Below are 13902 nucleotides of genomic sequence, written 5' to 3'. Positions count from 1 at the left end.
ATCACGTGACCATAAAGAGCGTTGCCTGATGGGAAACACTTGTAACGCCTGGGCAAAAAGTTCTATTGCACTAATGACTGTTCGTTAATTCCTTGTTCTTTTATCGGTTGGTTTTATGGGAAAGTGAGAACAAGCCGGCGTAATGGACGGAAGAGGTTGGGCAGATTTTGGTTCAGCATCCACAGATGACCAGGTATAAACAACACCTTTGCCTGATTACAATTATGAATCGCTGATCTTTCCTCATTGAATTTTCGAAGCGATGATTCAACTAAAATATTTGGGTCTTAAGCTTCAATGGGCGCTTCGATGTATTAATATAGAGGTTTTTTTAATTTGCCTGTTTTTAAAATATTTAATGAAAATAAATGTATTAATTTGCCATTAGAATGTAGTGCAATTGCACCTTCCATAAATTTGATTATCAATAATCTGGATAATTAAGCTTAAGCTTAAATCACTTGTATGAGATTTTGAACTTGACTATTATTTTTCGATCAGCATGATGATAACGATGATGACTGGGCTGATTTTGGAGGTTTTGAGGTAAGTTGGTTAATTAGCTTTTTTTGCAGGTGTACCTACTAAGTTCCCCCAGGTCTCATTATCGGGGAATTGTTGGTTTTGATCATTGTGCTCCGGATGATAAATTGCAGGAATCCCAAGGCAAATTAGCTTGATAGAGACACTCGTTTCCTTTGATTTGTTGCAATTTTTGTGTTTTTAATGAATCTCCAGGTTTTAACAGGATCCCCTGATTTCTTCGGAAAAATGTGAAGATTGTTTTGTCCCAGAAGATATCCCTACCCCTCCCATGGAAGGTTTTTTTGGTTTGAAGCCCTCTTTCTCTGCCCTTCTGCAAACTACAGAAACCCCTCCCCTCCAGAATTTCCAATAACCCTAGCGCATTGGGATAGGTATCGATATCTACTGGGAGTCACAGAAATGAGGTTGGATATGATTAGTGTTCTACAATGTAAACCAACCTCTAAACAATATCAAATATTTTGTTACTTATTTATTTATATTAATTTTATTTGTATGCAATATTTATATAGGTGTGTCCAATTACATTTGTGCAGTTACTAGATACTTGTTAAGGCCACATTGTACTGAATGCACATCCTTTAGTTAGCTTATAATAAGCTATTTGAAAGTCTAATTTACTAGATTTGATCTGCAGAGCATGGGTCACATAACTTCAATGTGTAAAATTGTCTATGAATATATGTTTCAGTCTGCTACACCAGCTACAAATGGCAGTAACCAGTCTGGATCTGTTATCACATGGGCTGCAGTTGCGACACCACCACCAGCCTCACCCAGTGCTGCTGCTACATCTTTTAACCAACCAGCAGCTCACATGATGGCATCATCTAATCCTGTGTCGTCATTAACACCTCAGTTTTCACTGAATACAACAACATCTGAAGTTAGCAAAAGGTCAAGTTCAGCTGTGCCTAACCCTCTTGCTGCCGACAGCCATTCTGACTTTATTAACTCATTTCTTTCAACCAGTCAAGACTTCACTTCTTCAACAACACCTGTATCATCAACAAAATCAGCAGCAGAACAAGACAAGTTGAACAACAGAACAGAATATGAAAGCTTCCATGCAGATTTTTCTTCATTCCTTAGTGAAGCCTTGACTGAACCATCAGAGCTTCTTTCCATTCCTTCTGAGGATGGGAACACCATCAATGGAACAAAGTGTATCTCTCAAGGAGAGAAAACTCATTTAAATGGTGACCATTCTACAGTCATAAGCAAAGACTATGCCACATCAAGCATCACGGCAGGAAATCAGCAATCACAACAACACACTCCTGATTCTTTTGATACTCTAGATAATGAAGTTTCATCAGCTCAAGATATACTATCAGTAAGTGTGCTGTTTTTGGTTTATAAGTATGAGAATAAATTCCAATTGTATTTTCGTTTGTCAAATGGTCTTTCTTTGAATTTTCAACCTTTTGGCCTTGAAAATAGCATCATAAATCTTAAGCAGATATTATGGGCAAATTCAAACTGAATTATAAACTTCCCATTTTATTTCTGCTCAAGCTTGTTCAAAACAGTGAATTCCAAGGATATTTTCTTAACTTAATTAAATTACATGTGGTACACATTTTGACTACAAAAAAGACTAGCAAATGTGTGGCAATCCAGATATCAAAAACTGCTCTTGAAAACTGAAAATTATGAATGGTTCAAAATTGGTAAAAAAAGAACTCCCTGAAACATTAGGAAGGTATTTGAAATTTATAAATAATACATCCATTTGAACAGGTTGTTATGGCCCAACAGCAGCAGAATGTACTCTTTGACAAGCCAACAGACAGCGGCCAGAAGGAACTGTCCCGGCAACTTCAAGAAGCAAGTGAATCTAACAGGGAACTTGAGGATAAGTTGAAAGGACTGGAAGGAAAACTCTCCATTGCTGAGCAAGAGAAAGCACAGCTACAGAGGGTATTTACCATGTTGGCAAAACTATGAGCTACTACATAATAATTGGTGTTTCATAGATTTGTAGCTGTTGTCCTTAATTTAAACTGTTCCTAACTTATTTGTAGCCTACACCTTCATCATGTTTTGGCAAGGAACCCAGCAAAATTGATTTCTGTTTTAGTACAAATGGTCAACAAAAAGTAATTAATAAGACCAGTGTCAAGAAATGAAATAAGGAAGTAATGTTGACCAACAGAGGCAAGTGTATGGAAACATGTTACAATGATAAATAATATCAACAAAAAAGAACGCTTGGATTTTCAATTTTTTTTGTCCAGTCCTATGAAATATTGCAAACTCTCAGAATCGAGAATGTATGTAAGTATATCTTCATTAAATACCAAACAGTACAAACGTTTCTTGGATGCTCTTTTGAATGCTGTCTTTACAAAACATTTTTCCAGTCACTGAACAAATACTGTTCAGAGCTAAACATGTGTATGTACAACTTATATATCAAATATAAATATCTGTTTTCTCCCTAAAAGGACCTGGATACACTTCTAGAGAAGGATAAAACTATTGAAGAGGAATCAAAGAACCTTTCAGAATTGCTTGCTAAACAGAAGGAGAAATATGCTCTTCTTCAGGTAAAGAAACATTTGATGATGATGACCAAAAGAGTTTGCATGCAATCAAAAACTCTGAATAACCATGGAGTGGATCATCAAGTTCAACTGTGCTGTTTGTAAACTTTGCAGGAGCAGCATGAAGAACAGATAAAGGAGATTAGAAAAGCTGGTCATGATACCTTGGCTGTCATTGTTGAGGAATACAAGGTATTGATGAAACTGTACTGTTATGCTCTCCTCCTCCTCCTCTTCCTTGTCCTCCTCCTCCTCGTCCTCGTCCTCGTCCTCCTCCTCATCTTCCTCCTCCTCATCTTCCTCCTCCTCCTTCTCCTCCTCCTCCTCTTCATCTTCGTTCTCCTCATCCTCGTCCTCGTCCTCGTCCTTCTCCTCCTCCTCCTCTTCATCCTCGTTCTCCTCATCCTCATCCTCGTCCTCATCCTCGTCCTCGTCCTCGTCCTCCTCCTCCTCATCCTCCTCTTCGTCCTCCTCCTCGTCCTCGTCCTCTTCCTCCTCCTCCTCCTCTTTTCCTCTTCTTCTTTTTCATTTCCACCTCTTCCTTCTGCTCCTCATTCTCCTGCTCTTCATCCTCTTAGTTCTTCCACCTATTCTTTCGTCTCTTCCTCTTCCTACACATCTTCCTCCACAATATCCTCCTCCTTCTCCTCCTCTCCCATCTCCTTCTTGAAGTTTGACCAACCTTTCCATATCACTCCAAAGGAATTATCAAGAAAAGCTGTATTGGAGCAACGAGAAGAGAACAAGATTCAGATGGAAAAACTATTGGAAGATCAAAGAAAGAAATTCCAGGAGTTCCTTCAAGAGCAGGTGAAAACTGGTTTAAAAGTAAATGAACCTCTTAAAACTAAGATGAGCAAAATAATTGCCGATCTTATCATACATGTATCATATGGGCAGAGTTTCTTTAAATTCTGGCCAAATGCACAAATATTAGCACTCAGTTAATAGCGATCACGATTAGTTGCGGAAGTATGTGTCAGAAAGATCCAAGACGTGGATCTGGAAGACTTGTGTCCTTTGCTGTGATTGGTTTAAACATATTACTGTGTTGTACAGTGACTTATTAGTTACCCAGAGAGCTCCTGAAAATCAATGATTTTGCTTCCTCTTTTGAGATAACTCTGAAAAACTAATACATAGACTTTCTGTCTTGTAGCAAGAAAGCTTTGAAAGAACGTTACAGGATGAGACAAAGCGCAATGAACAGAAAGCCAATGATTTACTAGAGGAAGAAAAACAAAGACACAAGGTTAGAAGAGTCCGCCATTTGTAAATAAAATGTACATTATCAAACTACATGCTGTGAGAGTTTTTGTTCTTGACGAAGTTGTAAAATTACAAAACATTTTTATTCATTTTCCATTCTTAGGAAGAAATTGAATCCTACTTGGATCAAGAAAGATTAAAGAGCAAAGAAGCTATAGACAAATTTGTTGAGGTACCTTCTATTTGGTTTAGTTTTATTATTAGATCATGAGTTCTGCAAAGTAGTTTTGGTTGAAATGGTTAATATACTAAAAAATGCAAAATTAAGTGCCTACCCTCTCAATGGACTGCAGGAAAAAGGGCTTAGAATATTTCTATGTACATATTGCAGGCGTATGTGAAATATCTCATGAGTGTTGGATATTTATGTGTTAAAGATATATTCAAGTGTGACACGTAGCTTAAGCGTATGCCCTCGTTAGTGCTCGGCGCTCTTCTTGTACAAGTGTGATTTGCTTTAAACTTTTCTGAAACACAGCACTATGATGTTCGATAGTCTAATGATTATGACATGGTTTCTGCTGCAATCAGAGCATGCTTGTGTTTGTCTTTGTGTTTGCCATTTGGAGATCTCATTTTTCTATATTTCTATTTCGTTTGTTTCTAAATTTCATTTTCAAAAAGACGTTTTCCATTATCAACTGTTTTAACCAGTTGCTAACCAACCGGATTCTCTTGTAGGCATTGATTAATTTAAGTATTTGGGGATTGAAATAATACTTCTTTTGTGTAAAGCTGCAGTATTGCAGTATTTATTTTATTTTTTCTCCAAAGGATGCGCGGCAGGAGAGGGCTGAAGCCGTGGAGATGGCGAGGAAAGAGGAAAGGAGGAGATATGAAGAGTTCATATCAGAACACAAGGTCAGTTTATGTGCGCTTAGGTACACTATGATCATAGAGAAATTCTAGCATGGTGTCAGAAAGTTAAACAGTTTACTACACATCACAGCAAGCCCAAAAGTAATGGCTTCATTTTGTAGAAAACCAGTATGAAGTGACGAAAAGTGAACTCTTGAAGAGTTCACTTTTTGTCTCCTCCACCTTCAGTTCAATCAAAACTTAATAAGTACGGGTAAAACTTTCTTGATCGTTATTGTAAAAATAGTGGCTTAAGTTTTGAAATAAAGCCGTGTTCGATGCTCAAGACTTCAGTCTTTTACGCGCTTTGATTAACGAGAATTCTTACAAAAGAAGGAGATTTCCAGGAGATAAAAGGGGTTGTATACACGAGTTCTTCGTAAATTCGCAATTTACGGCTTTGGTTTTTTGACTTTCTATCGCCGCAAATATTTCCAATATGACTTGTCGCTGAAAAAAATAATTGTCCTACATTTTGGCTAAATTTTAACTAGCCTGTAAACAGGCTCACGGCGAGGGTGTAACAAATTTGGCGAGGGCGCGAAAAAAAAGAAAGCCTGTTCACATGCAGGCTAAATTTTGACGAATTACAGTGAAGGGAACTCGAGAAAACGTCTGGGGGAAAAATTGTATTTTCGGAGTGTGTTCGTTTTTTGTTTTTTGTTTTTTTTTCATTTTTTGTCTCCGTGAATAACATCAGAACTTTTGCGCGAACTGTAGAGAGCCACAGGTATTTTCATAGCCATTACTGACGCGACTAAGAAACTATACAGAGCTAACTTATGGAAACGCCAGTCGTCATATAGTACCTGACTGTATTACGTGTTGTTTTGGTTCTCTACAGGAAAATATAAAAACATTAACAGACCAAGAAGGGCAAAGGCTACAGAAACTTGTGGAGGAGACTATTAAGGAAGAGAGAGAAACCAGTAAAGTGAGTCCGTTGAAATTACTGACAATTTTCCCTTGAATAACGATGTTAATTTCCACCACTACTTGATTGGATTAAGTTTTTCTTTTCCAAGCTAGCCTGGTTAGCCCGCGTTCCTGTAAGAACGCAAGAGCTTTTTCCGCATTCTTTATTTTTTTACTCTCGCCCCTGTTTTCACTCGACCAGTAGGCGGGAAAATATTCGCTGGTAGGAGAACGCGTGCTACTCAGGCTAGGTGAATATGGGTGAATAAGCTAAGTCGCTGATCTGCTTGCTTTCTAGCATGAAGTGACCTCCTGTAAGAGTATTTTAGTTCACTCAAGCACTTTTTCTAGTTTCCCACACAATTCGGTGCCCATTTCACAACTATCATGAGAAAGGTTGTTTAACAAAAACGCATAAGCGTGCGCGACAATGGCGAAAGGTATTATGGGTGATAGTGGTTTACTGTTGCTCGATCGAAGCTCAAGGTATTTCAGTGTGATAGAAGAAAACAGCACAAACACTTGTACTCGTGCTTTGTCCTTGTCACCGTGAACCTCAGCAAGCAACAATCAACCATCGCCACCCATAACAACAGCCGGCAATGTCCCATATGCTTTTATGTAACAACCTTTCTTGAAACAGCTGGATACCCCTGGATGGGGAGTGGAACTGTGGGAGTTAATTGTCTTGCCCAAGGACACAATTCAATGCCCCCCTTCAGTGCCGGATCGAACCAGGACCACCCGATCCAGAGTCATGTATGCCGTAACCAATGGGTCACGGTGCTTCCCACATTTTTTGTTTGTTGCCAAATTGACGATGTACTGATTCTGTTGAAATCATTCTGGTTTTGTCGTAGATGGTACTAGAAGAGGTTGTGAAGGAGGAAAGACAAAATGGAAAAGAGTTTGCGCACGAAATAAAGGATGAAACGAAGAGAGAAATGTTGGAATACTTAAAAGTTAAGCAAGAGGTGCGAGGCAGGCTTCCTTTTGTGTAGATAAATTCACGTGTTTTAGTGGCCTTACAGTATTTAATATTCTAACGAATGGATATTCGTTGTAACAACAGTTTATTTTTGTTGCCTTTTTCCCGTATTGATCCTTTTTTTCTCAATGTGCTCGTTATCTAATCTCCTAGGGCTTTTACCTGTTCGTAATAGCCACTGGTCTGTCTCCCGCGAATTGGGATTTTTAGGGCTATTATGTTTATTTGAAATATTTCTTTCTCTCAGTTTAAGTGGCATGCCTGAGAACTAGCTAGATGTAACTAAGCTCATCGACCACTACAAACATTCAAATCAGTTAAGTTCTCGTTAGAGGAAACTGCTTCTGCTTCTCCCTTGTTTCAATTTTGGCTCTCAATGTTCTGCACTGTTCACACTTGTGGTCCTTTCTTCCAACAGGCCGATAGAGCTGCTCGACAAAAGCACCTTCATGGTTTGGACCTGTTCTTAGAAAGTGCAAGGGCTCAACTGAAGATGTTGATGGAGGACCAACATGAAGAAGATCCAGGCGATTAGTGTTGTGGTGTATAATATGATGATAAAAACGAAAGGGTCAAATAATAGGACACCAAGTGCTGTCCAATTGCTTCGTTTAGGGACCTTTAAGCACTCAAATTCGTTTCCCCTTAAAGAGGAATCTAACTTTAGAATTTGGAGATTAAATTTAAGTTAAAATTTTTATTAGTTAGGAGTTGACTTGTACAAGGTGAAATTTTTAGTAAGAATGTGTACGGATTTGCAACTAATTATGAAGAAACCACTTTATATGAATTTGCAAACAATGGCTTAATATTAAAAAAAAAATTATAATAACCAAAGTCGGCACAGTCTCTGTTAATTGTACAGTGTTACCGCCAGACCGCGCCATTGCGGGAATCCCGCGTCGTAATGAGAGATGGCCCCAAGAAAAATGAAGGCTGCAGGCTTAACACAGGCATAGTATTTTAAAAGACATCCTAGGGCTCGAAATTGCGACCGATACGGTCGCCAATGCAACTAATATTTCATCTTTGGTAACCAAGCAAAAATTCTGGTTTAGTTGCCATAATGGCAACTACATTTCTCTGTGTTGACAATCAATAACCGTTATTTTGTCACACATTATGCCATTCTAGAAAATGATATTGAAAGATCTCTGCTTCTAAAACATTCAACATAAGAAACGAAGTCAATCCATCCCCTTTGCTTCTCTCACATCGGAAATTTCGAAATGGCTTACCGTGTTCGAAATCGCCCTATAATGCATTGTAAAGCCTTGATCATTGACTATGTCATGTATGCCTATCGATATCTCTCTTATAATACACGGATCCTTCATTCTAATATCTGATTCAAAAGAAACTATTGAGTAGAGATACTTCAAAAAGCACTTACTATTAAATTCTATCATAGATCCTAATAAACTGTTTTATTTTGCTTGGTACCCTGATACATTTTTTCCTTCTGTAGCTTTCAATTTATTGGCCCCTTTCCTAACGTATTGACCCCTTGAAAATGGTCTTCAGGGGCCACTTCAGCCCTCAAGTAAAATTTTCTGGCTGAAACACTGATTGTAAAATATTCGCTCTTTTTCTCCCCTCCTGGCCTGCGGTCTGTAGAATTAAAACTGCAGGTTGTGGGCACCTATAGACTCGAATAGGTGGTGCTTCAGCCAGACTTCGGTTCCAGGTCACGAGGGCAACATCGAACCAAACTCTGAACCACAGATCAATTAAAATGAACACAAGCTTGGGCCGCCGCGATCTCGTTGCCGAGGTGGAGACTTCGAGAACGAGGCTGGGGCCGCTCAATCAGCCGTTGCTTGTGAAAAATCACACTCTGAACATGAAAAACCAATTAGTTTACCATTCTGTACTTGTGAATATGCGAGATTACGTTCTCTTAGTATTCAAAGGCTTAAGTTTAGTTGTCTACCCAGCATCTAATTCATGTGTGTCCAATTAATTGAATTAGATTTTACGTTGATTATTCGGTGCACATGTACTGATAGTTATTTCAATTTATTGGGAATCTGAAATCATTGTTCACGAGCTCTAACTTTCTTTCTCTGGTATTATTATAGAGACATTATATTTTAGGTGGACGAACGTGGCCTCCAGACAGCGTATACACGAGACCAGGGACTCATTCCTTAATCCGTAATCGGATCTTGACTCTTCCACCCATTCCCATACGCAGCGTCACGCAACGCGTCTCCAAACCAACAGAGGGGAGGAACGTTGCGTGGCCATCCAAGTACATGTCTAACAGCTGCGTAAGAGATTATTTCCATCCCCGCTGTCCTCTTACGTTTTAAACCTGCTATGCAGACTAAACGGAGTGCAATTTACCACTGACCTATGTGCTCAAGACTTAAAACTCATGACACTTGATTCGTAACTCATTCACTCATTGCGCACTCGTGTGATTCAGGCGACCTCGCGTCACGCTTCTACACGTCTTCCAAATGGCAACCTCTCTGTAACTTGCCATTAGGTGTTCCTTCGTTCGCGGCGGCAGATTAGTAGGTAAAATGAACACTCGACGCATTTTTTTGACGAGACATCAGTTTTTAAAAAGAGTTGAAAGCCGGAGGATGTATTTTCTGGCATGCCCGTTTTGCCAACGCTCTGCACAGACAGATCAAGGATGGAAAAGCAAACATCGCCACTTGCAAAATGGACCTGCCTCAACAAAAATCTGGTCGTAAACAGGACTCCGACTCCCTCGTTTTGTTTGTACATTTGTCACCCGTTCTGTACTTTAAAATTTGGTCTTTCGACTTATTTTGCTTCATACGTTTTTGTCAAGCATTCGACTGTGGACTCGCAGCTGTCACAACAGGTCAAAGGTCTTGTTGTTTTCTAATTTTTACTTTTGTTTGGGGTTTGATACCATTTTTATTTACCATACTCTGCTAGAACGATTTGTTTAGATTTATTCTTATTGCACGATGTGTTTTAAGCTCTCCAAACGAGATTACTCCAAATGCTCGCTTTGGATGGTCTGAAATATTCAATAAGCTTCAGTAAATGTGCTTGTATTTATTCAGTGACGAGGCGTGACTGTTTTTAAAACACAACTGTTTAAAGTTTATTTGTTTAGTTGATCTCTCGATCCTTATCATGGACGTCACGGACATCACTGATAAACTGGAAGTCACATTGTCCCGAGACCAAAAGTGCAAATTCTGCATGGACTTGTTATAGCTGTTTTTAACAGTCAATTCTTCAAACCATGAGTTCCTTTTTCTACGTGAAGGAGACTTCCTCATGAAGTTTGGTCCGTACCTATAAAACTCGAAAAACGACAAAAATTGTAGTTGTACCTTCATAATTTCAAATTGATAATCGTGGGTTTTTTTGTTTTTGTTTTTGTTTTTTTCACGATCTGTCAAGTCGAGGCTTAGATCTGCATCATGCCTTCCACGAGACCTTGTCAGGGTCGGCTGGTTTGAAAATTGAATGCCCCCGAATCTGCTTAACATGAAAGAAGTTCCTATTCCAAGTTACACGGTCGAAAGTACCATCCGAGGGCTCGTGAAGTTTGAGAGAGTTGGTCTGTTACGCAGGGAGGTTAAGGTAATGTGATTATATTTATTCACGATTTGTTTTCAAAGCCTCTTAAGCTTGTGGTGATCTATAAAAGAATGCAATTTTTTAAAAGAAACACAACATTGGCAATGAAATATAAAAATTATTTCGTTTCGCCCAAAAATTATGCGAAATTGGCCTTGTTTACGCTTCCGAATTGGACGATTTCCATTCCCATTCTTTTTGTTGCCATTTAATTGTTCCTTTGTTGACAAAACAACGAGAGAAGATCAGGTGAAGAAATTGAAAATTTAATTGAGCCCATGACCTTCGCGAGTTTATGATAGCTGTTATTATACGGAAAAAAAACTCTTGAATTACATTTTACAGCAAAAAGGCGATGTCAAAAATCTTCACTCTGAGGAGTTTGCGATTTCGGTAACAGTTTTCACCGGATTCGTGTGGACTAACTAAGTATTTACATTAATATACTAGCGTTCTTTCACAAATGCCGTTCTCTTGTTGGCTACGGTACTCTATCTGAGGTCATTTAACAATGGACCAATTTCAATATATTAAAATTCAGCGTAACACAATAGACCATAGCACGAGGCTCTGGGGAATAAACCCTCTGTATTTATTCCCCAGAGCCTCGTACTGAGGTCTATTGTGTTAGGCTAATATATTGAAATTGGTCTATTGGAGAACAGACATGCCTGAGAACTGGCTAGTTGTAGCTAAGGACATCGACCACTATACCGGGCCACTATAAGCATTCAACATTTATTTATTTTATTCAACAGACGTTGTAAAGATGGCGTCATTAACTTGCTTTTGTTTCTTCTGATTATGTAAAAAATATAGCTTCCATGTTGCCGTGCGTCTGTTCAGTAAAAATATCACAGATGACGTCAAAATGTGGTACTTAGAACAAAAAAGAGGCACACAAGCCGTTAGACGAGTGTGTCCCCGATGTTCTTACCATATTGACGTCATCTGTGATTTATTTGAACGGCCGGCACGGCAACATGGAATCTATCAGTATTTCTTAAATAGAAATTTCGAGCTCCTAATCCAATTATTTCAAAATAGACCACTCTTTCTATGTGTTTCCGGCACAATAAACCCACGCGGGATGTTATGAGAACACGAGAAAAGCTTGTAAATCATGAGCTGTTAAGCGAGTGATTTACAAGCTTTTTGAGTGTTCCCCCGATATCTAGTCGACTTGCGGCTGCTTTGTGAGCCCACGTTCCTTACCCCCATCGTTGGGAGCCCACGGCTGGAGACTGACCCTAAACGGCTGGAAATCGAGCCTACCCAACATGCCAAGTGGGTTTATTGAAATATTATGAAATATCTATGGAAAACGTTCTTCAAAGAGGGGAAAATTTATTGTACCTTCGTTATGATCAAGTTATTTATTCCCAGCATGAAATGACGCGGTAAACCAACCAGAGCGACTGAAAGAATAAAGTCCACACAGAAAATCCACCGAAGAAAGCAAACAAAAGTTTAAGAAAAGTAAAAGGTTTAGTAGAGGAAAGAAAAAGGTATTCGGTGAAAGGTAGATGGTGTACTAATTATTTCAAAAATACTTTGATGAGGAAATGCAGGAATTGAAAACGTGGCCGGAATCAGTCTTCACGATAGTAAAAGACTTCGAAATGTTTGCGAGTAGTCTGACAAACTTCATACGCTTGGCGAAGTGATTCAACGTTAACGTTCAAAACGTTTTGGGAATAGAATAAAGGTTAGTTCCAGAAAGATCCAGAAACGCTGCTTCTGAAATTTATTCAGAATTCATTTGTTTATGTTGAAGGCTACAAATCCCGCGTTTCTCTTTATTTTCCTGAATGAAAACTTTTACTCGTTGCTGGTCAGAGGACATTTCAATACAGGATAGTAAACTTATGGAATTCATTAGATAAAGATTTAAAACTGTGCAAAGGTTCAGTAAACTTTAAGAAAAATCTTAAAGCAAAGATGCTTGACGAGTTTTTGAAACAAGGATAGTGTTACACTTTTTTAATCCATTGTATTTTTATTGTATAGTTATTGTATTTGTATTGTTCACTGAAAAACCCATTTTTGGGAGTGTGCAATAAAGTTCCATTCCATTCCATTACTTGAAAGTGTAAGAGAGGAGTTCACGCTGCAAGGGTCATTATGGGTAATTAGGGCAAGATTGTAAAGAAACAAAGCGGCAAAATATACGGTTTTCTTCATATTTCCGTTCTGAGTTTCATTTTCGAGAGGAAACTTTTGCTGTAAATACATCTACATCTACTATCGTTTTTGAGTCGATCAAGTTGAGCTAGGCATTAGCCTACTTATCAGAGTAACGGAGATGTTATTTTTGTGGCTTGAGCGGCTAAGATTTGATCAGATCATTTCCTATGCCCCCAGCAATTACTCGATCGGCTCAAAAACGTTGGTAAACCTAGGAGAGGGGTTTCTCCGTCCACAGTATTTGTTTCGTCTCCAAATATGAAATCAGAACGGAAATATAAAGCTAAACATTTGTTTTACGGCTTTGCGTCTTTGTTAAGTTGCCCTGATTACCCATAATGCCCATTAGAACGTGAACTCCTCTATGGAAACCAAATTCAATTATCTTGTCATTTATGCATTGAGCTTAATTGAACTTAAAACTTACAATTTCTAAAACTTAATGCTAACTCGAAAGAAATCTTTTCCCTGTTTTTTTTGTTTTTGCCCAGTTGTAGTCAGAAACTGCGTCCTCCAAAGACCGCGAAAGGCAATGAAAACGCTAAACTCAAGCATGAACGAAATCGGCGTGCGGCCAACTTCTGGTCCTTTTTCCCTTACAAATTTGTTTGTTTATGTTGAACTGAAAAAATATTCCTGTTATTGGTGTCTAAGCCAGCCGTGAGCAAAAGCTGAAACTGTTCAGTATGTTCTTGCTAGTTTGTGTATTCTGTGTTAGGTAATAGCTTCAGGGCTCTCATTGATAGCAGAGATGCTTTGTAAGCTCCCTGAAGGGACTACCCTGAAATTTCACCTAAAGAGTTTTTACTTTTAAATAAAGGTGTCTATCTAGTGTTCTGAGCTCTCTAGTTCTCGCGTAGTGCTGCTATAGGTTAGGGAACCGTGAGTTTACCGATGCAATAGAACATAGATTCGGGCAATAGAACATAGATTCGGCTACTCTGTTGACCAATCAGAGCGCGAGTAGTATCTCAGTTGTTTTAGAAAAGTTAATCTAATATAGTCTAAAAAAGT

At 38.7% G+C, this 13902-nt stretch overlaps 2 protein-coding genes across 2 annotated transcripts in view; both read left to right on the top strand.

Annotated features, from left to right (window-relative positions):
• Positions 1-40: 40 nt before the first annotated feature.
• Positions 41-8573, top strand: LOC110067769 (uncharacterized). Its single transcript, XM_020775094.2, has 13 exons — positions 41-193; positions 502-546; positions 1238-1882; positions 2290-2469; positions 2997-3098; positions 3210-3287; positions 3798-3905; positions 4255-4347; positions 4468-4536; positions 5139-5225; positions 6067-6156; positions 6998-7111; positions 7544-8573. The coding sequence occupies exons 1-13, from the start codon at positions 143-145 to the stop codon at positions 7658-7660; spliced, it is 1779 nt and encodes a 592-aa protein (XP_020630753.1). The 5' UTR covers positions 41-142; the 3' UTR covers positions 7661-8573.
• Positions 8574-9580: 1007 nt separating this feature from the next.
• The window catches only part of LOC110067765 (solute carrier family 28 member 3-like), a 41177-nt gene continuing 36855 nt past the window's right edge, over positions 9581-13902 (top strand). The window contains exon 1 of the mRNA XM_089283440.1: positions 9581-10704. The gene's annotated coding sequence lies outside the window, so the exon portion shown is untranslated. The remainder of the gene's footprint in view (positions 10705-13902) is intronic.

This window comes from Orbicella faveolata, unplaced genomic scaffold (genome assembly GCF_042242905.1).
Source record: "Orbicella faveolata isolate gen_17 unplaced genomic scaffold, um_ofav_v1 contig_12, whole genome shotgun sequence".
In the NCBI taxonomy this organism is placed as follows: domain Eukaryota; kingdom Metazoa; phylum Cnidaria; class Anthozoa; order Scleractinia; family Merulinidae; genus Orbicella; species Orbicella faveolata.
This window is presented reverse-complemented; position numbering and strand designations above follow the sequence as displayed.